The 21,992-nt window shown below is 37.6% G+C and overlaps 3 protein-coding genes and 1 pseudogene across 4 annotated transcripts in view; 1 reads left to right on the top strand and 3 right to left on the bottom strand.

The window, feature by feature from the left end:
• Positions 1-2,591, top strand: part of LOC111404173 (beta-galactosidase 15-like) — a 5,802-nt gene extending 3,211 nt beyond the window's left edge. For both annotated transcript variants that reach the window (XM_023032938.1, XM_023032937.1), the window contains 10 exons: positions 49-136; positions 217-335; positions 425-586; positions 661-866; positions 944-1,047; positions 1,122-1,231; positions 1,302-1,514; positions 1,605-1,816; positions 1,890-2,166; positions 2,257-2,591. In XM_023032938.1, the coding sequence (XP_022888706.1) occupies positions 49-136; positions 217-335; positions 425-586; positions 661-866; positions 944-1,047; positions 1,122-1,231; positions 1,302-1,514; positions 1,605-1,816; positions 1,890-2,166; positions 2,257-2,370 (1,605 nt within the window). In that variant the 3' untranslated portion in view covers positions 2,371-2,591. The remainder of the gene's footprint in view (positions 1-48; positions 137-216; positions 336-424; positions 587-660; positions 867-943; positions 1,048-1,121; positions 1,232-1,301; positions 1,515-1,604; positions 1,817-1,889; positions 2,167-2,256) is intronic.
• A 14-nt stretch (positions 2,592-2,605) lies between these two features.
• Positions 2,606-5,517, bottom strand: LOC111404172 (pentatricopeptide repeat-containing protein At5g03800). Its single transcript, XM_023032936.1, has one exon. It carries the CDS (start codon positions 5,461-5,463, stop codon positions 2,761-2,763), a length of 2,703 nt encoding a protein of 900 aa, XP_022888704.1. The 5' UTR covers positions 5,464-5,517; the 3' UTR covers positions 2,606-2,760.
• Positions 5,518-5,934: 417 nt separating this feature from the next.
• On the bottom strand, positions 5,935-8,144 carry LOC111404991 (GDSL esterase/lipase At5g03810-like). The gene is made up of 5 exons (XM_023033710.1): positions 7,643-8,144; positions 7,426-7,556; positions 6,943-7,176; positions 6,471-6,726; positions 5,935-6,346 (listed from the first exon to the last, which is right to left on the bottom strand). The coding sequence occupies exons 1-5, from the start codon at positions 7,878-7,880 to the stop codon at positions 6,153-6,155; spliced, it is 1,053 nt and encodes a 350-aa protein (XP_022889478.1). The 5' UTR covers positions 7,881-8,144; the 3' UTR covers positions 5,935-6,152.
• A 5,716-nt stretch (positions 8,145-13,860) lies between these two features.
• LOC111404992 lies at positions 13,861-16,059 on the bottom strand (annotated as a pseudogene).
• Positions 16,060-21,992: the final 5,933 nt, after the last annotated feature.

Here is a 21,992-nt window from a genome sequence, read left to right on the forward strand (position 1 = left end):
TAGTCGACTCCAAATATATGTTTGTTAATATTGAAATTCGACTTGTAGTATCATGGTGGTACTAATTTTGGCCGAGTATCCGGGGGACCATATATTGCAACAACATATGATTATGATGCACCCCTCAATGAATATGGTAATCAAACAATCATTTTATTAAATTTCATTTTTGTTTATAAGTTAAAATTGTTTATTAAATATGGTTCGATGTTTTAGGTGAACCGAACCAGCCCAAATATGGACATCTTAAGGAGCTACATTCCCATCTCATGTCAAAGGAAAAAATTTTAACTTATGGTAACGTGACAAACAAAGATTACGGAAATATGATGTCTGTAAGTATATGCATTTTCCTTTTTGTTCCGGGTTTCCTGTAAAAAATACTGCAAGATTAACTAAACTAACTTTTTGTTTCAACTTTCAGCATACAATCTATAATTACAATGGGACGAGGGTATGTTTCTTTGGCAATGCAAATCAGAATGATGCTATAACAATCAACTTTGAAGGCACAAACTATACCGTTCCAGCTTGGTCCGTCAGCATTCTTCCCGACTGTAAAACCGAAGTTTACAACACGGCTCGGGTAAGTGCTAATCTCACACTGATGTTTAATACTTTTGAAAATACTAAACTAACTTTTTTCATTTGATATGATAGGTTAGTACTCAAACATCTGTAATGGTGAAGAAACTCCCTGATGAAGCAAAGGAAAAAAGTCATTATAATTTGGAATGGTCGTGGAGAGTCGAGAAATTTGAGCACCTCAAATCCCACCATTTAAAGGGTGTTACTTATGCTAATCAACTCCTTGACCAGAAACTTGTTACAAATGATACCAGTGATTACTTATGGTACATGACAAGGTATTAACTAAAATTATCTTCCCTTCTGCCAAATACATTTTGGATTGGTCGTTAATCACTCTGTTCATTTCATATAGTTTTGAGATTGATGAAGATGATCCTGTCTGTTGCGAAGATATCAATCTACAAGTTCAGAACAGCGGCCATATTCTTCATGCATTTGTCAATGGCAAGCATATAGGTAATTCTTGCTTATTTATGCCCGTAATTCTGCTCATTTTCTGTTGCCAAAAATAACACGACCTGCGATATCAGGAACTAAATATGCACAGGGTGGGAGTTACAGTTTTTGGTTTGAGAGAGCTGCTAAGATAAAGAAGGGGATAAACCAAATTTCTTTGCTCAGTGTCACAGTTGGACTGCAAGTAAGAATAGTACTAATTGTTCTTAAAGTCCGTCTTACATTCTGCTGTAACTTCTTTCTGTTATGAACAGAATTATGGTGACCATTATGACAATACACAAAATGGAATTCTTGGTCCGGTTAAAATTATTGCACCAAACAGTCGAGAGAAAGACCTAACGAACAATAAATGGGTCTACAAGGTAGGATTGAATGGTTTTGAACAAGAACTTTTCAGTGAAAATGGGAAGAAAAGAAAGTGGCATCCTAATATTCCCCTCAACAGGAGGTTTGTTTGGTTCCAGGTATTTGATCACTAGATACTATGTATTGTATGCTAACGGTTTTCATCCAGAAAAGTATACATCACTAATTGAAACCGAAATTTGTTGTAGACAACCTTCAGAACTCCAAGGGGTGAAGAACCAGTTGTTCTAGACTTGTGGGGACTGGGAAAAGGAACTGCCTGGGTAAATGGACATAATATCGGCCGATATTGGCCAAGCATTATTGCTGATAATAATGGCTGTTCTACGTCCTGTGACTATCGCGGATCATATTACAGTAGTAAATGTACGACTGGCTGTGGACAACCTACACAAAGATGGTATGTGATTTTCTATTATCTTCTTCTTGTCACTTAAATCTTACTTTTATTACTAAACGCACGTGTTTTACAGGTACCATGTCCCACGTTCCTTCTTACGTGAAGAAGAGAATGATTTGGTTCTTTTTGAAGAGTTCGGGGGGGATCCTAGGAATGTAAGCGTTCATACTGTTACAGTTGGCCAAGCTATTGCCCATGCTTATGAAGGGAATAGCTTGAACTTGTCATGTAACGGTGGTCGAGTTATATCCGATATCAAATTTGCTAGCTTCGGAGATCCGAGAAAAGTTTATGGAACTCTTAGGAAAGGAAGCTGCCATTCTCCCAAAAGCTTATCAATGGTGAAAAAAGTAAGTTACTTGGATTTTCTCCTATTTATGTATTCATTTTAACTTTAATTTTTCCTATCCATTTCTCTCATTTTTATATACAATTTGCAGGCATGTGTTGGCAAAGAAAGTTGCTCAATTGATGTATCTGAACAGACTTTTGGACCTAGTGGCTGCAGATCCTCAGTGAAAAGGAAAAGGCTAGCTGTTGAAGCTGTTTGTTAGGAACTATCAGTTTATTTGTTTTAGCTTTAGGTGAATTATATGTTAGTTTGGCACAAGGATTTGTTTAATTTTAGATCTTCTTTAAGATCTTTAAACCCTTTGTCTAGTAGGTTTACGCATTGAAAACAATTATTCTTCGCTAATTCATGATTGTTGGCTATTTACACTTCTACAATATGAATATTACTAATAGAAAAGCAAGATTTTGAGTGATTTATTATGTTTCTTTAACAAGTATAACTGAACATTTCATCAGCAGTTTAAAGTTAAAAACATTTGCAAGTTGTTCTAATAGCTTCAGATATTTGGACTATTAACACCAAAGGTAAAAGAATAAACTGAAAACACCCTAAATATCCAAATTGTGATTAATTAAACCAAAATTTTGTGTCACCAGTAATCTTTGCATGAGCATATACCATTAGAAAAATAGTGAAAACCTGAAGGATCTCTTACATGTATCGGCCTTTTAGTAACAGTTGAAACATACTTCAAGAATGTATGGCAGTCTCCACAAAGAAGGATGTTTTTCATGACCCGAACAGGTTTTCCCGGCAGGGTTGTTAGAAGCCCAAAGGTGGCAGCTAGTTTTCCGCTATGGTACAGCAAAAAATTCTTTTTGTGATGCTCCTCTACCTCATGGAGTACAAAGCTTGTATCAGGTACATAACCAGCTTTCGAGCATTCAAAGAATAGTATCCCCAGTGCACTGTAAATGTCTTTAGATTGTGAATGTGATCTATCCCGAGCAAAGAAAGAATGAACCTCATTGTCATGAAAGATCCAACTCCGGCCCGGGATTTTTTGAAACCCTTTTTCCCTCATGTCTTCACGAACAAGGTCTGAGCAGTGCCACCTACCAGATGCAGAAAAAAGATTTGATTTTAGTATATATGTGGATGGATCTTGTGGCTCCATTGCCAATATTTTCTTAGCAGCCCTTTTCCCAATTGTTGCATTCAGATGTAATCTACAACTATCAAGCAACGCTCGCCAAACAGAAGCATTTGGCTGAAATGGCATCTTGTTAATTATATTCTCTGCTTCTTCAAGAAGACCCCAATAACCTAAAACACCAACCATACAAGCGTAATGTTCTGAATTGGGTTCGACACAGTAAATGGACTTCATTGAGAGAAAAAAATCACGACAATGAGAAACTAAGTTTGAGTTAGTGTGTCGATAAGCTGAAATTATTAAGACACATGTAATGGTATCCGGCTGTACTCCTGCCTTCTGCATCTTCCTCCACACAGCCAAGGCTTCTTCCCCTTTCCTATGAAGGATATGTCCAGCCAACAAACTGTTCCATGAAACTGTGTCGTGTGCAGGCATAATATTGAAGCCCTTAATTGCTTTTTCCACGTCATCACACTTAAAGTACATGCTAATTATGGCATTCCCAACACCTATATCAGACAGGAAATCATGTTTTAAAGCATAACAATGAAATTGTTCACCAAATTTCTGAAGCCCCATTGCTCCACATATACCAAGTATCGAAGCTAATGCAACTTTGTCCATACAATTATACTCTTTGTTTTGCCACTGGCAGACTAAAGAAATTGCTTTTTCTGGTTGAGCATTTCGAGCATATCCACAAATCAATGATGTATAATTAATTGAATTGTTCTGGTTCAGTGGCAACTGATCGAATATCTTTTCAGCATCATCCATCCGACCACACCTGGTGCACATGTCAAGCAACGCCGATTCAGTACAATCATCTAAATCAAAATATGATTTGAGCACAAACCCATGAACCTGTTCACTGATCTTGCAATCCATAATTAATCCACAAGCATTTACAACACTAGTCAAGGTGAAATCGCTTAACTCTATGCCCTCCTCCACCATTCTACAAAACAATCCCAAAGCCCTGAAGCCCTCGTCATTTCGACAAAATCCCGCAAGAAGAGCATTGTAGGAGACACAATTCTTCTCGGGCATTCTTTCAAAGATATTTACAGCCAAATCAACATGTCCACATCCCATGTACGCTGTAATCATTTCAGTCCACGTGAAAATATCTCTCACAGGCATCCTCTCAAACAAAGTCACAGCATTTTTCAAACTCCCACATTTGGAGTAGAACTCAATTAGTGCATTATTCACACTCATATTGCTCTCGTACCCAATTTTATAAGCATAGGAATGAATTTCACGGCTTTCCCCCATTGCAAGACATCCCGCACAAGCAGCCAAGAGACTCGAAAGTGTAAAAGAATCCACTCTAAAATCTTCTCGTCTCAACATAATGCGAAAAAGTTCAAATGCTTTATCATACATACGTTCATTAACCATGCAAGAAATCACAGTATTCCAAGATACAACGTCCCTTTTAGGCATATCATCAAACAATTCGATAACAAAATCAAAATAACCGCATATACTGTACAATCCCATCAGCGCATTGACAACATAAGTGCAATCCAAATAACCCGTTTTAATCAAGAAGGCGTGGACCTGGAAACCCAACTCTAAATCCAACGAACGCATACAAGCAGTTAATAAAGCAACAAAAGTATACCCATTTGGTTCAATACCTGAGCTTCTCATCTCAAAAAATAGTCTTACAGCTTCGTTTTCATGATTCAATTTGGCAAGACCAGAAATCATTGCGGCGTAGGACACAACATCTGGGCTAGAAAGGGTTCTAAAAACATTATGAGCATAATTTATTTGATCCAATTTGAGATAAGATGCAATGAGAGCATTGAATAAGTAAATATCTTCCTCAATCTTGAGAATTGAGGCATGGACCATTTTGTGAAATTGAACATCACTGTAGTAGACAGATAATCTCAGTAAATGAGGAAAATCATGGTTCGATGATGTTTGAGAGGTATCAAGTGGCTTCGGAGTGAAAATATGTTGAAAAGATGTAAGCTTGGAGGGTAAAACTGGCGGGTTTGAGGAGAGTGGGCTTTTGGAAGCAGAAAGAGAAGTAGGGGGTTTAGAGATAGAAAGATAAGCGGACACTTGGGGTGGTAGTACAGCAACGGAGTTTGGAACCTGGTGAAGGGATTGGAGTTGAGAGGAGGAAGAGAGGGTGGTGGCGGTATGGTGGTACTGGTGGATAAAGGCCGCCATGAAAGTGAAAAGCGCCAAAGCATATATTGGGATAGAATTGACTATTATACTCAACTGCTAAACATGGTTTTGCTCGGGTTGGGCTGGTATAACCCAGAGTCTTTTCTTTATTTTATTTAAAATAAAAAAAATGAGCTCAATGGCTTTTTTGAGTTTTAGGTTTAATTTTAATTTTTTTTTCAATAAATTTTGTCCTGCTAAATTATTTAATTCAACATGAGCTGCCTGGTCAAAAACTGGTCATGCCAAATTCGTGTGGTATTTTAACAAATAATCGTCATAAATTGTTACTTTCCATAATTTATTTCATTAACCTTGGGTCGGTGTACAGTGTTACGCACTCCACTGCACACATTTATATCGTGTTTTTGAAAAGTATCAAAAATCACCAAACTCGATATATCTATAATCACGATAATGGTATAATAATCTAAAAAAACGTGAATAACTACATTAAAAAAATAACTCGCTTGTAATTTTATTTTACTATCAATCCAAAGATAGGACCAGTTTCTTACATAGGATAGCTCAACCTGCAGGTCCTATTTTTCAATCTTAAAATTGTCTCAAACATGATACTTTAACCAAATTTAGGAAACAAAAACTTTTGTAAAGCCCTATAAAACATGTAATATATAAGATATCATTAAACTGGAGAACACAGGCTATCGAAGCAACTATGGGTGGCTTTAAGAGATGAGATCAAATCCCTGTTCCAGCAAACTTTGGGCAATCTTTTCATTAGCAGATTCACATGGGTGGAATCCATCCCAGAACACATACTCTGTAGCATTTTTGCATGTTCCAACAGACCCTGCATTGCACAGAAATGATGTCTCGATTGTACCAGTCCCACAACAAGCCTTCCTTGATTCAAAGAATCCTGAACAAAAGCTCGAGCTATTAGAGAGTCGAAAATTTTCAAGAATTGGTGGCAGTGAAATTTGAAACCAGCACCGCTTAAAACCATTAGAGAACGAACTTGTATATTTATTTGAACTTAATACCATAATCAGTGGGCTTTGTAATGAGCTCCAACAGAGGATTGTAAATGTCAAAGACCACAAGTTTGAGCCCAGGAAGTTTGCTCTTCAAATTTATGGATGTGCAGTTGAGTTTGTTGTTGAATGAAACAGCATCATGGTTCAATCTTTGAACACACTGGTTGCTTCCTGAACCAAATAGAGTAATGGCGGCTGGCAAACATCCAGTTGGTGGTAGAGTTGTAACTCCAATTCTCCTTACCCCCAGATCATATAGATCCTGTAAAAAAAAAAAAAAAAACAAAAAAATTGAATAGAAAAGAAAACCGATAAAATTACTTCATCTAAAAGCTTAAACCATTAAATATGCGACATAATATTTATTTGAAGTCAGTCTTCAACACGCCCTTGTGTAGGCTGGATTCAGTTTTCCACCAAAGACGGTGAGACTAGCTCTAAAACTACGTAGAAGCACCGAATCTATAAGCTATATTACCTGTACAAGGTTATAGTAGGATTTAAGGAGGATGTCTGAAAACTGATCTGGTGAGTAGAGTCTGTTAAGCATTGGATTGATGTAATAATTCTGGATAAAATCACTGCTTCCTGCACTTATAAGGTGGATTCCTCCTGAGAATATATCATTAGCTTTGGCCTTCCCCACCAAACTCACCACTTTGCTTTGCCACTCCTTGTAATATGAAAGCTGCTGTGTTAATGTCACAGCCCTCTGCAAATTCAAAACCATGTTAAAGAACACGTACACATATTTATATGTGCATACATGTAATTATCATGTAGAAATGATCTCCAATCCACAGTGGGCAGGAGTTATAATGCCCACCCGTTGACGTAGCAGGTCAAAACTTTTTTTCTTTTGAATATTAAAAAAACTATGGCTTGATCGATGACATCACGTCAACGATGGCCAATTGTTATCTTGCTCACTGTGGACAAGAGATATGTATCATGTGCTTACATAAAGCTGTGCAGTAATGTCATAATAACCAGAAGCAGCTGAAGCAAAGTTGACACCAGTGAGGATGTTCCTTCCTTTGGCTTCTTGGCTAAGATAAGCAGGTGGATATGAAGTGAATCCAAGGTACTCAGCTGTGAATATACATGAAAATACATGCATGAGAGTGGAGAGAAAAACAATTAGATGAAAAAAATTGTTAAGAGAAAACCACATATACCAGTGAAATCTGTGGCAAGCTTTCCATTACAAAACCTTCCTGTAGGTTTATGAGTAAGAAAGTCTCTTCCATAAGGAAGGAAGTTGGCCTTTACAAGTGTTTGCAAATTATTATTGTTTCCCACATCAACAACAGAATCTCCAAAAATGCACAATGCAGGAACTAAAGGATCACCATGAACAGACAACAACATAGAAACAACGAGAAATACACCTAGTACACACTTTAAGAATCCCATATTTTTCCTTTGCAGCCAGGGAAAGATTAAAAGAAACTCTTTTACTAAGCTTGAGGTGGTGGCCGGCAGCCAGAGGTCCTGGGGGTGGTGGTGGTGGTAAATAATAACTGATGACTGAATGAACAGGAGCAGGGTGGGGAGAATTTAAAGAGGGCTATTGTGAATAAAGGTTAAAGTGGGGTCCAAATTTTCAACTAAGGAAACATGTTTAGCACTGTATGTTGCTGTTAAATGAACTGAATTATCATCATCAGAAAGCCATACGGTTTCTTGAACACCCCCCCCCCCCCCCCCCCGGGGGCCCAAAAAAAAAAAAAAAAAAAAAAAAACTGGAGGGTCAAATGTCCCCAAAAAAAAAAAAAAAAGTTCAAATTTCTATTTTGGTCTGTTGATTTCAGAATGGGGACAAAGTTTTCAGTTAAAGTTAACACACTTTAAGATAGCCTAAAGATGTTTCTCATGAATAGTTCTCCTTTTCTTCTAAATTAGCAAAATAAACCTTGCTGTTCTAACTATTCTCCAATATTTGTTTGGCTCACAACTGAACATGTGAAAGATAAGAATTCATTGTTCGACCACAATTTGTACAGAACAATGGTGCTTACGAATTCAGTATAATTGGGAGTTTCTCAAGAAAAGCACGCTACTTGGCTAGACGCCTAGACTCATCCTGTCACCAAAGCAAATCCTTCAAATTCAATCGCATTTGAGGCAGAGGTGTAGATACAAAAATAAATCCTCTCGGTGAGTTTAGATTTACATGCTCGCTAGACATTGTGACAAAAAGAAGCCCAAGAAATCTATGTTAAGAAGTTACAAATGATTGATAGATAATCAGTTGAGTGTAAAAAAACACTAAGGGTCTGTTAGATTACAAAGATGGAATTTGAGTGAAAAAAAAATGAATTTCAAGGAATTGAATTGTCTAGAAATTGTTTTCCTGGGAATTGTCAATTTATTGTGTTTGATTGGTATAATTTTTCACGTGAAAAATGTTAAAATAAAAGTATTTTTTGGTGTTCGTTTGATTTTGTTTTACATGAAAATTGTCAATTAAAGGGATAAAATTTACTGGTATTGAGGATAGAATTTATTTCCATTGCCAAAAAAACAAAAAACCCAAGAAAATCATCGATTTACATGATTTTGTTTTACATGGAAATTATCAATTAAAGGGATTTTTTTTTAACAATAATTCTTAGAATTTGTTTCCATTGCCAACCAAAATTTAAAAAAAAAAAATTAAAAATTGCTACAATAACCGGGAAAATCCTCAATTAGATGGAAAATATCTATGTGGCAACAAAAGCAAGAAAACCAATTCTATGAAAAATAAATGATATCAAACGTCATTAATTGAGTAAAAGGTGGAACACTTATTCCATTTTCCATGGAAAATGATTCAATCAAACACTACGTAAGTTTTCCTCTAAATAAACCTTTTTTATCATGTACGTGTAAAGAGATGAAAGAGCACCAAGCTCGACCCAAAAGTTGGTCTGCCCATCATACCAAATTCCTTCCTTTTCAATTCAGCGAATCAAGAACTGATGCCAAAATTGTCTTTCCAAAGCTACAAAATACAAATGTTGCTTCTATTTGCAACTGAGGCCATTTTACTACTGGCACTTTTACGGGAAATTTTCAACAGTACCCACCTTCACAAAAAATGAGCCAAAACTGTCATATTTTTGCGTCTCTTCATCGATAATTCCTCAATTCGTCACCTAAAATTTAAATGTTTTAAGAATTTAAATCGGCTCATTTGCAAACATGTGAATTTATTAGCAATAACATATCTTTTATTATGTCAACTAGAAGCATTCCACAAGGATGCCATCCCTTCTTGATATCATGGTCTCTCTTGAAGAGAGAAACACGATTTTCGGCACTGTTCATACCTGACATTTTGTACAGTTATTCTTGACGTGACCATATTGTACATATTCTTTCTAAATTCTCACGTAAAACAAATTGAACCAAAACATTCTTTACTTGCATTTGTAACAAGCCGAATTGATCCACATAATATTTGACGCTCTATATATCTTCCCTATACTCTACACTCCAAACAACATTCAATATAACAAGATAAAAATAAAAATAAAATATAGAGATAACAACCCAAAGATTTAACCAAAATATCCATTATATGAAAAATTGTATCATATTCTGTCCCTCCAAATTCCCAAGTATCAAATAAAAAATAATATTTAAGTTTTATCACAGCTAATACTTCCCCTCTTTATACAAAATATAGAGAAAAAAAAAAAAAGAATGTTATGGTTACAAAATAAAATAAAATAAAAGAGCGTGTTAATTTATTGTAAACCTGTGCCAAAAAACTTAACCTTAAAATTCGTCCGCCCATGATAATGATCATACCAAATTGCTGCCCTTTTCAATTAGGAAGACGCGAGAATTATTGCCAAAACTGCCTTTCCAAAGCTACTAAATTTGCTTCCAAGTAAAACGAAGGACCAACAATTCAAAAGGGTAACTTTCAATCATGAAAAATAACTATGCATGAATCGCAGAAAATGAGAAACACCAGCTTATATATAACATTGCCAAAAACTTAATGCACCTTTTACATATAAACTTTCACACAATTATTAAGAAGAGTGTATGCTTATGCTTGTAAGATAATCTACGCGTCGAATCTGTTCAATTTCACAAGATACATCTTTGCAGCAAAAGAAGAATCTTTGATTTTAGTCAAACTCACCCACACGCCAGGCAAGGTTTTCTCGGGGGAAAAAAAAAGAAAAGAAGAAGGCTATTTACACGCTTGACTTATTTTCTAAATATTATAAGTCTTTTTTGGAGTTTAGTTTTCAATTATGAGAAGTTAATTACTAAATATTATATAAAATACAAATAGTGATGGCAATGGAACGAGCCGTTCGCGAGCTCGTGTTTTTTTTTTTTTTTTGCACATTTTTTGAACCTTTTTTTTTTTTTTCTTTTTTCATCATCTCAAAAAAATAAAATAAAATAAATGTCTGACGAAGCAACTCCATGCATTTGCTCCGTGATGTAGGAGCCAGGAGCAAAATTGCTCTGTGATGCGCGGAGTTACTCTATCGGTGTTTTTTTTTTTTTTTTTTTTTTGCACATTTTTTGAACCTTTTTTTTTATTTTCATATTTTTGGATGAGCTCGTGGGCTGGTCAAAATGGGCCCACAAGCCGCTTGTGGGCTCGTCTCGTGGGATCGAGCCTGAGCCGCCTACAAGCCGAGTTTTAACGAGCCGAGCGGCCGAGCCGACAAGTCGCTCGTCCCGTTTGACATCCCTAAATACAAACGAGAGACTTGATTACAATTTAAACTTAGTGTAACACTAAGTAGCATTATATGGAATCTATTTTATATAAACAAAACTTTAAACCATCGATACAGAGAGAAAAAGAAAGGAAAAAAAGGAAAAGGGAAAGAAAGAAGAAGGGAAAATTTAGCGCCATCGCTTTCTCCATCCTCTCGGAGCCGACACTAGGTTTATGGAAAGTAGAAACGGAGGAAAAAAAAAAGGAAAAGTAAAAAAAAGAAGTAAAAAAAGCGAAGTGTCCAATTGAAATTTGGAGGATCCCACAAATATCTCATATCCATACTCAAGTCGCGTCGTGTCCCACAAGGATGATCTGACCATTTCGAAGAGTCTGAGCATTAAAACCCAATTCCTATAAGCATATCTACAACTCAATAACTGTCAAGCTTGCTATCAGGCACAAAAATGTCGTATTAGAATTTTATAACTACCGTAAAAGACTTTCTGCACAAGATTGCCCAAGAATAATCTAGAAGGATTCACTTAATTTTATCCATTCAAATGTCTTATAAACAGTGAGAAAATCTAAATGTTTTCAGGTATATAAGATAGTATTTGATGATCTGAATATTGACACGAAATAGTACATCAAGTCAACACTTGGACAAGAGTAACATTGATTGTTTTCAAAGAAAATCTAGAGCTATATGTGTCAACCAAATTGTCCTCATTATGAAATTAGTATCCCAGTATATATCACTCTTCGGTTCTTTTGGTTTGTGCAGGGGTCTTTTCGTTTGGTTCCATTTCATGCTTTCTGGAAGGTTAATGGTACTTTGTCGCATATTTTCTCACAGCAATACTTAAGCACCTATCTGGATAATATTGTACGAGCTGAATAATCTCAGAATAAATGTCCACCTACACTATAGTGTTGAATACTGATTTACCTCTCAACATTTGTGTGCTAAAGCGTAAAAGAAACCACGCAACCTACAGGCACCAAATCTGCTGGTAAGGATAGCATTTTTCTTGTCGAGCAGCCCGAAAAAGGGAAAGTCCCGGAGACGGCAGCTAAGGTAAGATCAACTACTTGGAGAACACGGAGCCTTTCTTTCTCGGTCGTCTGTCTTAATATTAAAATGTGCATTACTGTGACTGCCGAAGACTGAAGTATTTTATGGAAGTGAGAAAAATATTTTTTAACAGCTTAGCGATAATTTTGGTTAACAGCAGATTCTTCAATGGAAGAAACATATAACTTATGATTGAAAAGGTACATGGACATACAAGCTCATTTTTAATTCAGAAAAAGACTGCATTTCTAATTATGATATTTAAGTGAAGAAGGAAGATATTTGTATATAATGAATCAATGGTTGGTTGGAATAAAAATGCATCTCATTTCACACACACACTCATCCACAACTGAATTATTTGGCTATAGGTTCTACAGTCATATGGATGCTTTTAGAAACCATATTTGCATCTCATTTCACACAACTACTCCATCCACAATTTAATGACTTGGTTATAGGTTCTGCAGCAGTGTAGATGCTTTTTGAAACTATATTTGTATCAATTTATTACTTTTTACGACCCAAAAAATTCCCAAGGGTATTATTTGATGAAAAAAAATCATCACACAAGTTTATTAAGCCCCTATTCGGTTTGGATAAAAATTAGAATTTTAGTAGATTTTGATAAAAGACGGTAAAATGTATAATTCAAAAGTTTGATAAAATGAATTTTAAGAAATGGGACCAAACAGGGAATAAATAATATAATAAGAAAGTACATCCCCTAAACTAATCATTAGACTCTGAAACCGAAACAAGTCATTCAATATGAATGTAGTGTGTATAAAAGAGTGTGCAATCAGCAACTAGCCCAATTACCCTCAAATCATCATCCATTAAACCTAAAAAAAAAAAAATTCTCTCTTTAAGTGAAATTACAATGTAACTTTTACGGTACTGCAGATGAGCACGTGCACTGACCAAATCCAGATATCAGTCACGTGCAAAAACTTCGAAGCTTTATGTCATAAAATAAAACAAGCTAAAAATTGCATGGAACTTCTATGCCGAGGAAGATCTCCATTAAACTGGGACATGCATCATATTCCATCCTTCTCTTTCTAGAATATACAAATTACCAACATGAAGCTGTGTCTCAAACCAGCCTGACCAACTTGTCCAGTGCTTTGTTTCTTAAATAATTTCTGAGAACTTCTCTTCAGCACAAAAAGCTATAATGTCCAGCAATTTACTTAAGCATGACCTCTTTATAACTTCATGAACTTATGAACCTCGTGCATTTTTTGTTGGCAACCATGTTATTTCTAAATATGAAATTTCAATAGTAAACCTCCCACTCCCTTTCAGTAGGTAAAAGAGAAGTGCAAATGCAATGGTTCGCCCTTGCTGCAAAGAAAAGTGCAATGTCCAAAAACTTGAATATCAGATAAACTCATGTATACAAATCTAAGCTGAATGAACAACATGCTTCACAATTTACTTGATCAACAAGAGCCCATGATAGATAAAGCCTTATAATTCATTTTCAACAGAGAGAGAGAGATTATTACCAAATGTCGCAAGTGATCTTTGACCAAGTCATTTTCTGTCAGATTAATAGCCAAGCTGATTTCATCCTTTCCACCATTGCTTCAAGTTCCAGTTTTGTGTGGAGGCCAACACTGTACAAAACAAGAAAACTAACTAAAATGATTTTTCCTTCAGAGTCAGATTGTCAAATTTTTATTCTTAAGCGCATTAAAGCCTATGTTCCCATCCATAATGTATTACCTCATTCAGTAGCATAAGTTTCAAAGAATAACGAATCTGACAAGAAAATTTTTCTTCATTATATCCGAATGATGCACTTCATTCAACAGGTAATTGAAAGAAAATAGTTATCTTGCCTGTACAGCACTAGAGCTTCTTCCTTGTCAGAATTATATTGGCATTTGAATTCTGTAATATTCATAGGTCCCACCTGCAAACAATCAATGGCAATTGCTTAAAATTGAAGCCACAGTTGAAATAATGAGGAAGTATTTAAGAAAAGTTAAGAAACGCACAAGCTCACAAAATCTCTTAAAGCTTCCAGGTTCCTTAGGCATGTAAGTTGCGAATACAGCTTCCCGCTGTCTCCCAACATCGGCAAGCTCAGTTACCAATCTCAATCTGTCAAAGTTCATATTAGCTCCACTGATTACTGCTACGACATTTTCATCCTTGAGGCCAGAGTACTTGCAATATGCTTCAGCTCCAGCAAGTGCAAGACCCTCAAACATGTCCTTTAAGAAGAGCAATTAGGAACTACCCGTTAAAACTCAAAACTTCAATATTCAAAGCCCCAAGTTATACATCAATCTGAAACAACGGGATGCAAATAACAGCTAGCTCAGTCAATTGGAGAGCTAAGTTGGTGCAGTATGAATAATGCACACATGGTAGGTGATGACATATTATAAAGGATCATTTCTTCATTACTATAGCATCTTCTCAAGCATCATCAGACCAAAGCAAATCCTATTTACATTTTCGTCAGCAAGTGCTTAAACTAACTTATCCAAATTGTCATTTAATAATTCATGTATTTGTTAATGAGATTAAGTAAAGATTACGGAGATCATAGAAGATTATGGCTATATTACAATTATGATTGTACCATATATAGATAGATTGCTATTACCATATTTCGTATGCTGCTTCAGAGAACTGCTACAGACAGGGATATTAAGAGAGAGCATATTGTTGCCATATTTATGGGAAATAAAGCTAGTATGGCATCAAATGCATACATTTACCTAGCAAATGTAGCCAAATAAGAAAAAAAATGATACGATACTGAAGACAAACCAAGCTTTAACAAGAAAAATTCATTATTGCTCAGTGGACAACCTAGAATTCAAGGAACCTCAAGTTCCGCTGTCACAACTTTATAGCTTATTTTTAATCTAATTCTTTGGCTGATAAACTACAAAGAACAAGAAAACAAAAGATATAACTTTTGTATGATATAGCATACCATGCACACAGGCAACCCAATCAAAACAGCAAATTAATGCCATGTGCCAAGAAGAATCAAGAATATATAAAAGATAAGAGGAACCTTAACAACAGCAATGGTAGCTAACCTTAATCGATGCACAAATAGCATCACGGTTAACAAGAACCACCCCATCTGTCAGTTCTCTGCACAGGCGGAAAGTCTCTTCACCACCACTTTAACTGCTACACCATCGGCAAAACTGCCCACTTGGTAGAACATAACTCTCCTACCATGGTTCAAGTATAGTGCCATTGCATTAGCATCAAATGGCTCCACTCCAATATTTTCACTTCCGGAGAGACCCTTTTCATGTATGCAGCAATACCATCTATAAGCCCGCCACCCCCAACAGGCACAAAAATCGCATTTATTGGGCCTTTCATTTGTCGGATAGTCTCCATTCCAACTGTTCCCTGCCCTATGATAACATCTGGGTGATCAAAAGGAGGAATGAATGTACGGTTCTCCTCTTCGGCCCGCTTTTTGGCATATGCATGTGCTTCATCGTCCGAGTCACCCACAAGAACAACTGTTGCTCCCAATCTCTCAACTGATCTCCACTATAAATATATAGCAATAGATTTAAGAAAATCCACGAAAAACCTTAGTGGAATTGTAAACATGTGATTCAGTAAGTAATAACCTTGATTTCAGGCGTGGTGACAGGCAGAGTAATCACAGCATTGCAGCCCAATCTCTGAGCAGATAGTGCAACACCCTGTGCATGATTCCCGGCTGATGAACATATCACTCCTTTTTACAGTTGTTCCTTTGAAAGTTTTGCCATCATATTATAAGCCCCTCGAAGCTTGAACGAGAAAACCTCCCAATCCAAAAGATTAGCAAGAATAATTTATTTCATCAACTCAATTTCCAGTCAACAAAGTATTGCATCATAATTATTGTTTCGCGCGGGTTAGTCGCTAACAATTAAAAGGGATCAGACGATTGTGTAAGGGACAAACCTCTTGAGACAAAATCCCAAAAAGGGGTGTTCTTTTATTGGCGATGACTTTACAATTGGAAATCAAAAACAAAATGCTTCCAAGGGGCGCAAGTACACGAGTTACTGAAAAAAAGTGTTTAAATCTAAATTAAGGAATTTAAAATTACATGTTCTCTTGTTCGAGAGTTTTTGATTTGGTCCCTTTGCTCTATATCTTTTCTCCCTTTTATACTCCATGGATGATCTCTTTGTGATTAACCGCCTAAAAACTGCTTGATCGTTCTACAACTGCCCACTTTCCTCGTAATGGCCAGCTTGTCATGAAAACTGCCTTTTTTAACTGCTGCCATTACTCTTCGTCAACCGTTTTCGATTGAATTCCTTGAATCGTGGAACGTGATAGGGCTGATTTAATAACTGCACTTCTTGATAACCACAACGCTTTATGTTTGCTAAGACCTTGGGCGATTTGAAGGTTTGAGCGAGAATAGAGTAACAGCTCTGGGCGATTGCATAGCACTCCATTCGCTCAAATTCTGGGCGACATGCAAATTTGAGAGATGGCGTTACCGCGTTCTTGGGCCTCCTTATTTGGGCCTTCATCTTGAATTGTTTGATTGGGCTTCGTTCTTTGGGCTATCTGATTTGGGGATCTTCCAATTGGGCTTCATTCCTTGGGCCGTTCGATTTGAGCTGAATTTTTATGTGTCAACAATTACCCCCAATATGGCAGAATTAATACCAATTATTAAATTTTGTCATATTCACTTTGTGTTTCCAGCAATATTCGAAATTTTCAAAAATTTCAATCATTGTTTTCTTCCATAACTTGAAAAGGTGCGACGTTTTGCAAACCCTTATAACCCCCAAACACGCCATTTCACTGCACCATTAAATCACGCCTCACTTTTTCACGTCTCTCCCACGATTTACTGTTCATCTTTTGCTTTCCTGCTACGTAACTCTGAAAAACTCCGTTTCATCCCTAATGGCTACTTCACAATCTCAAGCTGGCGACTCCTTTAGTTTTGATGACTTTCAGAAACTTCTGAGTCGTCCATACATAACTTCGAGTTTTCTCGCGCCCGCCGATGTCGAACGCAATGAGTTCTACTTAGGTCATTTCTTCAACAATGCAGAGGCAGTCGAACAGGCGGCGGTGGGCCAGCTCTTGTACTCAAGGCCCTCCATTTCTAAACTCTCTGCCATTGGGGCCACTTCACGAAAGAGGTATTCGCACTTGGCTTAAATCTGATGTAGCTTTCCGTAGGTGGCATGCTCGTCTTGTAGGCCATGGTCCTACTAAGGCACTTTTTGATGATGCTAGGATTTCTGATTTGTTAGAAATCTCTATTCGTCCCCCTAGTTTTGATTCAGTACTTTTTTCGATTGCTTTGAGTTTTTGGTCTTCCGAGTATAATACCTTTATTTTCCCTCTTGGCCCCATGTCTATTACTTTAAGGGATGTTGGGGCCCTAGTGAATCTACCACCTTTGGGCGATACCATTTTTCCTGGTATCTTGGTTTCTGGTGGCGTCCCAAAATTTGGTAAAAACTACACCTAGTCTTATTCAAGCCTGCAAACCCTTCACAATCATTCAAGCGCTGAGCCTTCCCATACTGAGCGAGTGACTTTTCTTCTAGTTTGGCTTTGTAAATATATTTTGTGTGTGCCATGTATAAAGCCCTCCCTAAGTTATTTACCCATAGCGCATGAATTGGCGCGTGACAGGCCTTTGAATTTATGTTCTTTCTTTTTGGCTGCCCTTTATAGAAGCATGGCCTCTCTTCAAACTCAATTGAAGAATGGTGCATCTCCCACTGGTAGTGGACCTCTTTGGTTCACTCAACTGTGGTTGAGATCCTATTTTCCATTGCTTGGTGCTCCATCAATTTCTCGCTCCTCTGCTAGCTGCTATGGGCTAGTCATTGAGCCCTTGACTCCTGTAAATATGTCTAGAAGGGACTTTTTTCATTCTTTTATTCTTTGGATTCAATCCCCTCCTTTTTTCCTTTTCTTCCTTTTTTGACTCCAAACTATGTGCATCCTCCCTCCACTATAGACAGCACGAGCACCTCCCTGCTCATTTGGATTCAGTTTTTAATCGGGAGGGAGCTATTTCAGGATATTTTAACTGGGACCAATGCCAAGGCAGGGGTAGAAATTTATGCTCCCTAATTTTTTGCTCGCCAACTTGATTTCGGCCAAACTTGGCCTGTTCCTCCTTGCTATTCAAGGAACTTGATTGACCGCTTTCATATTATTAATAAGGCTGAGGCAGAGGCTATAAATGCTCGCAATCTTCTCTTAACAAGCTATTTTTCATTAGTCCCCTTCAATTCTAGTCACGCCATCCATCCTCTTTTTGAACAGCTCTGGCCGTCAGTGAAGCGCAGATTATTTGCGACTAATGCCAATCGTACCTTTCATTTACTAGACCAGCCGAGCATTTCTTCCCCTCCTCCTGTTTTAGTCACTCCTTTGTCCATCCAGAATCCTTCTCCTACTCGTCGCGCTAAACAGTCTGCTCGTCCGTCTTCTTCTCTCCCTGTCAAGCCTACTACAGCCAAGAGTGCCCCAAGCCGCAAACGGCCAGTTTCAGCATCTCCCATTCTGGAGGATGATGTTGATGATGATGATGATACCCCTCTTATCGTTAGAAGGAAGGTAATTAAATTAGTTTACTCACAAGCATACTTTTTCATACTTGAAACTTTTCTGTGTGCTGATAATTTATTTGGATTCCTCAGAAAAGTTCAACATCTCCTTTAAAGGCTTTGGCATCGGCAGCTCCTGCTCCATCATCCTCTGCTGAGGCTGCTTCATCCAAACCGGTTGATGAGGGGACTACGCTTAAAGAGACATCTTCAGTCCCAGGATCCTCATCACAACCCATGGATGAGCCACCTTCTTCCCAAGGCGTCAACCCTCCAAACATCGAAGCAGAAGGTAATTCAGTTTTTTTTTGATGCCTTACCTTTGCTTGTGCTATTGATTTCTGATTTGTTGCTCTTGAGTTTTGCAGATACTCCTATGAGTATGCCCGTTGTGGCAACATCTTCTCGCTCAGACAAGGGGAAGTCCTCACGAATGGAGGAGTCGCAGGTGGCAGACTTAGTTGAGGATATGCCATCTTCCACGATTGTTGATGAGGTAATCTTTGCTTCACTTTTATTTCCATTTTATTCGTTGTAGTGAGAATCTTCAATATTGGCAATTTTCTTTGCAGGATGCTAACAAGATTGTGCGTTCTATCCAAAACTTGTTCGCTTCCTGGGGGCAAGTCAAGACATCTCGCCTTACTCTATCTGATCGTCCTGCTGCTTCTTCAGAGGAAGATTTGAAGTTCCTCAAACAGTCGATATTTGAGTACGTGTCCTTCATGAATATGGACATTGGGAGGGCTAGTGCTGCCAGACACAAGGATAAACTTGAGCATTTGAATGCGAAGTTGGAGCAACCACTGACGCTTCCGTCGCTCAATCTTTCTACCGATTTTAAAGCGACGTTGAAGGTTATCCACTCCGAGGTCCTTTCCTTACTGGCCAAGAATGCTGAACTAAAGGCCATAAGTACTCAATATTTTCGCGCCGTATCTGAAAAAGAGTCTCTGTGTCTGGAGATCAACAAGGCTGAGGATGAGTTGAAAGAGATCTCTTCCGAAGTCATGATTGAAGACTCTTTGATGGTTAGTTTGGCTGCTCAGATGAAGGAATTTCAAGCCAAAATGGACGACTGCAATGCGAGAATGGCTGCTAAAAAGCGCAACGCCTCTCAGGGAATTGAGCGAACTAAATCCTTGGTTGAGCAGTACAAGAAGTTGGAAGTCTGATGATGTCGTGGCCGAATTGAACATCACTTCCTCTCGGCAGAACGAGGATTGGGAAAAACTTAGGGAACGAATTCGTTCAGTGTGGGGTGGACTGTAAGTAAGACATATGACGCCTTTTTCTTTTGTAATTTCGCATTTGATTTTCCCTTTTGTAACCTTGTTCATCATTAATGAACATATATGTTAACTTCTCGTGCATTTATTTGATGTTTGTCTTTTAATCGCCAATTCTTCAAGCATTTAACTGTTTTGTACTAAAAATCTTGCACATTTTCTTTTGATATTTCCACCACTTTTTTCAAGACTTTGGGCTATTTAATTCCATTTATTAGGCAGAATGTGACTGCTCATATTCTGTCTCTTCATCTCCACCCCCTTATAAATGCACGTATACTTCGCATTTTCCATTTTTCATCTTCATCTTCATTTTCTTCTTCGAAACCAATTTGCTGCCATTGTTTGGCATTCTGACAATCAATCCGATCCGAAACCTTCGTCTTTCTATAAAAATGGATTGTTTAGTCCGCCCATTTTACTATTTGCCTTGATGTCACCTTTGGTGTGTGAGGTATAAGAAATATTTTTTGGCCAGCAGCAAAGTTTTTACCATCGAAGTTCGTCCCATCGTCTCTTTGTCCTTTGCAAGGAGTCGATGATAGAAGGCAATTTTTGGGATGCTTGCGGGCCACCTTGCTTGCTGAGAGTGCTTGTCAGCCCCTTTGCCCGCCATTGCAGCGATGCATTTAAGAACGTGGTGAGGCCAATCCACCCTCTTACTCAGCGATCAACCGGGAGATTAACTTACTTTTAATTGTAGTTTGTAGAGTATCCATTATTTGTATTTTCGCATCTTTGTAATGAAAATTTGATAATAAAGGACTTTATTTGAACGAATTTCGCTCTAACCTTGTTATCATTAATCGTTCAACATATTTTGATTATACTTTTATCTGTTCACATTCCCATAAAGAAGGAAGCTAAGTTTTATAATAAAAAAGAATGGCTAAGTTTTATAATAAAAAAGTCATAGCCAAGTCGTTCAGCCTGTGTGAACTAGTTTGGAAGACGATACTCCCTTTGGATAGCAAGGATCCAAAGTACGGGAAGTGGTCGCCCAATTGGGAAGGACCATACAAAATAAACAGTGTGTTGCCAAATGGAGCATATCTCTTGGAAGATTTAGATGGCACCAAGCATGTGAGATTCATTAACGGCAAATATTCGCACGGGTTAGTCGCTAACAATTAAAAGGGATCAGACGATTGTGTAAGAGACAAACCTCTTGAGACAAAGTCCCAAAAATGGGTGTTCTTTTATTGGCGATGACTTTACAATTGGGAATCAAAAAAAAAATGCCTGCAAGGGACGCAAGCACACGAGTTACTGAAAAAAGTGTTTAAGTCTATGTTAAGGAATTTAAAATTACATGTTCTCTTGTTCGAGAATTTTTGATTCGGTCCCTTTGCTCTATGTCTTTTCTCCCTTTTATACTCCATGGATGATCTCTTTGTGATCAACCGCTTAAAAACTGCTTGATCGTTCTACAACTGCTCACTTTCCTCGTAATGGCCAGCTTGTCATGAAAACTGCCTTTTTTAACTGCAGTCATTACTCTTCGTCGTTTAACCGTTTTTGATTAAATTTTTTGAATCGTGGAACGTGATAGGGCTGCTTTAATAACTGCACTTCTTGATAACCACAACGCTTTATGTTTGCTAAGACCTTGGGTGACTTGAAGGTTTGGGCGAGAATAGAGTAACAGCTCTGGGCGACTACATGGCACTCCATTCGCTCAGATTCTGGGCGACTTGGAAACTTGGGCGATGGCGTTACCGCGTTCTTGGGCCTCCCTATTTGAGCCTTCATTTTGAATTGTATGATTGGGTTTCATTCTTTAGGCTATCTGATTTGGAGATCCTCCAATTGGGCTTCATTCTTTGGACCGTTCGATTTGGGCTGAATTTTTATGTGTCAACAATTATAAACTTGGAACCTTCACATTTT

The sequence above is a fragment of the Olea europaea genome, chromosome 11, assembly GCF_002742605.1.
Source record: "Olea europaea var. sylvestris chromosome 11, O_europaea_v1, whole genome shotgun sequence".
Taxonomy (NCBI): Eukaryota; Viridiplantae; Streptophyta; class Magnoliopsida; order Lamiales; family Oleaceae; genus Olea; species Olea europaea.

Coding starts and splice junctions, on each gene's coding strand:
- LOC111404172 (XM_023032936.1), bottom strand. CDS start 5,463: ATGGCGGCCTTTATCCACCAGTACCACCATACCGCCACCACCCTCTCT.
- LOC111404991 (XM_023033710.1), bottom strand. CDS start 7,880: ATGGGATTCTTAAAGTGTGTACTAGGTGTATTTCTCGTTGTTTCTATG. Junction 7,557..7,642: donor GCTTGCCACAGATTTCACTG/GTATATGTGGTT, acceptor GTATATTCACAG/CTGAGTACCTTGGATTCACT. Junction 7,177..7,425: donor ACATTACTGCACAGCTTTAT/GTAAGCACATGA, acceptor TTGAATTTGCAG/AGGGCTGTGACATTAACACA.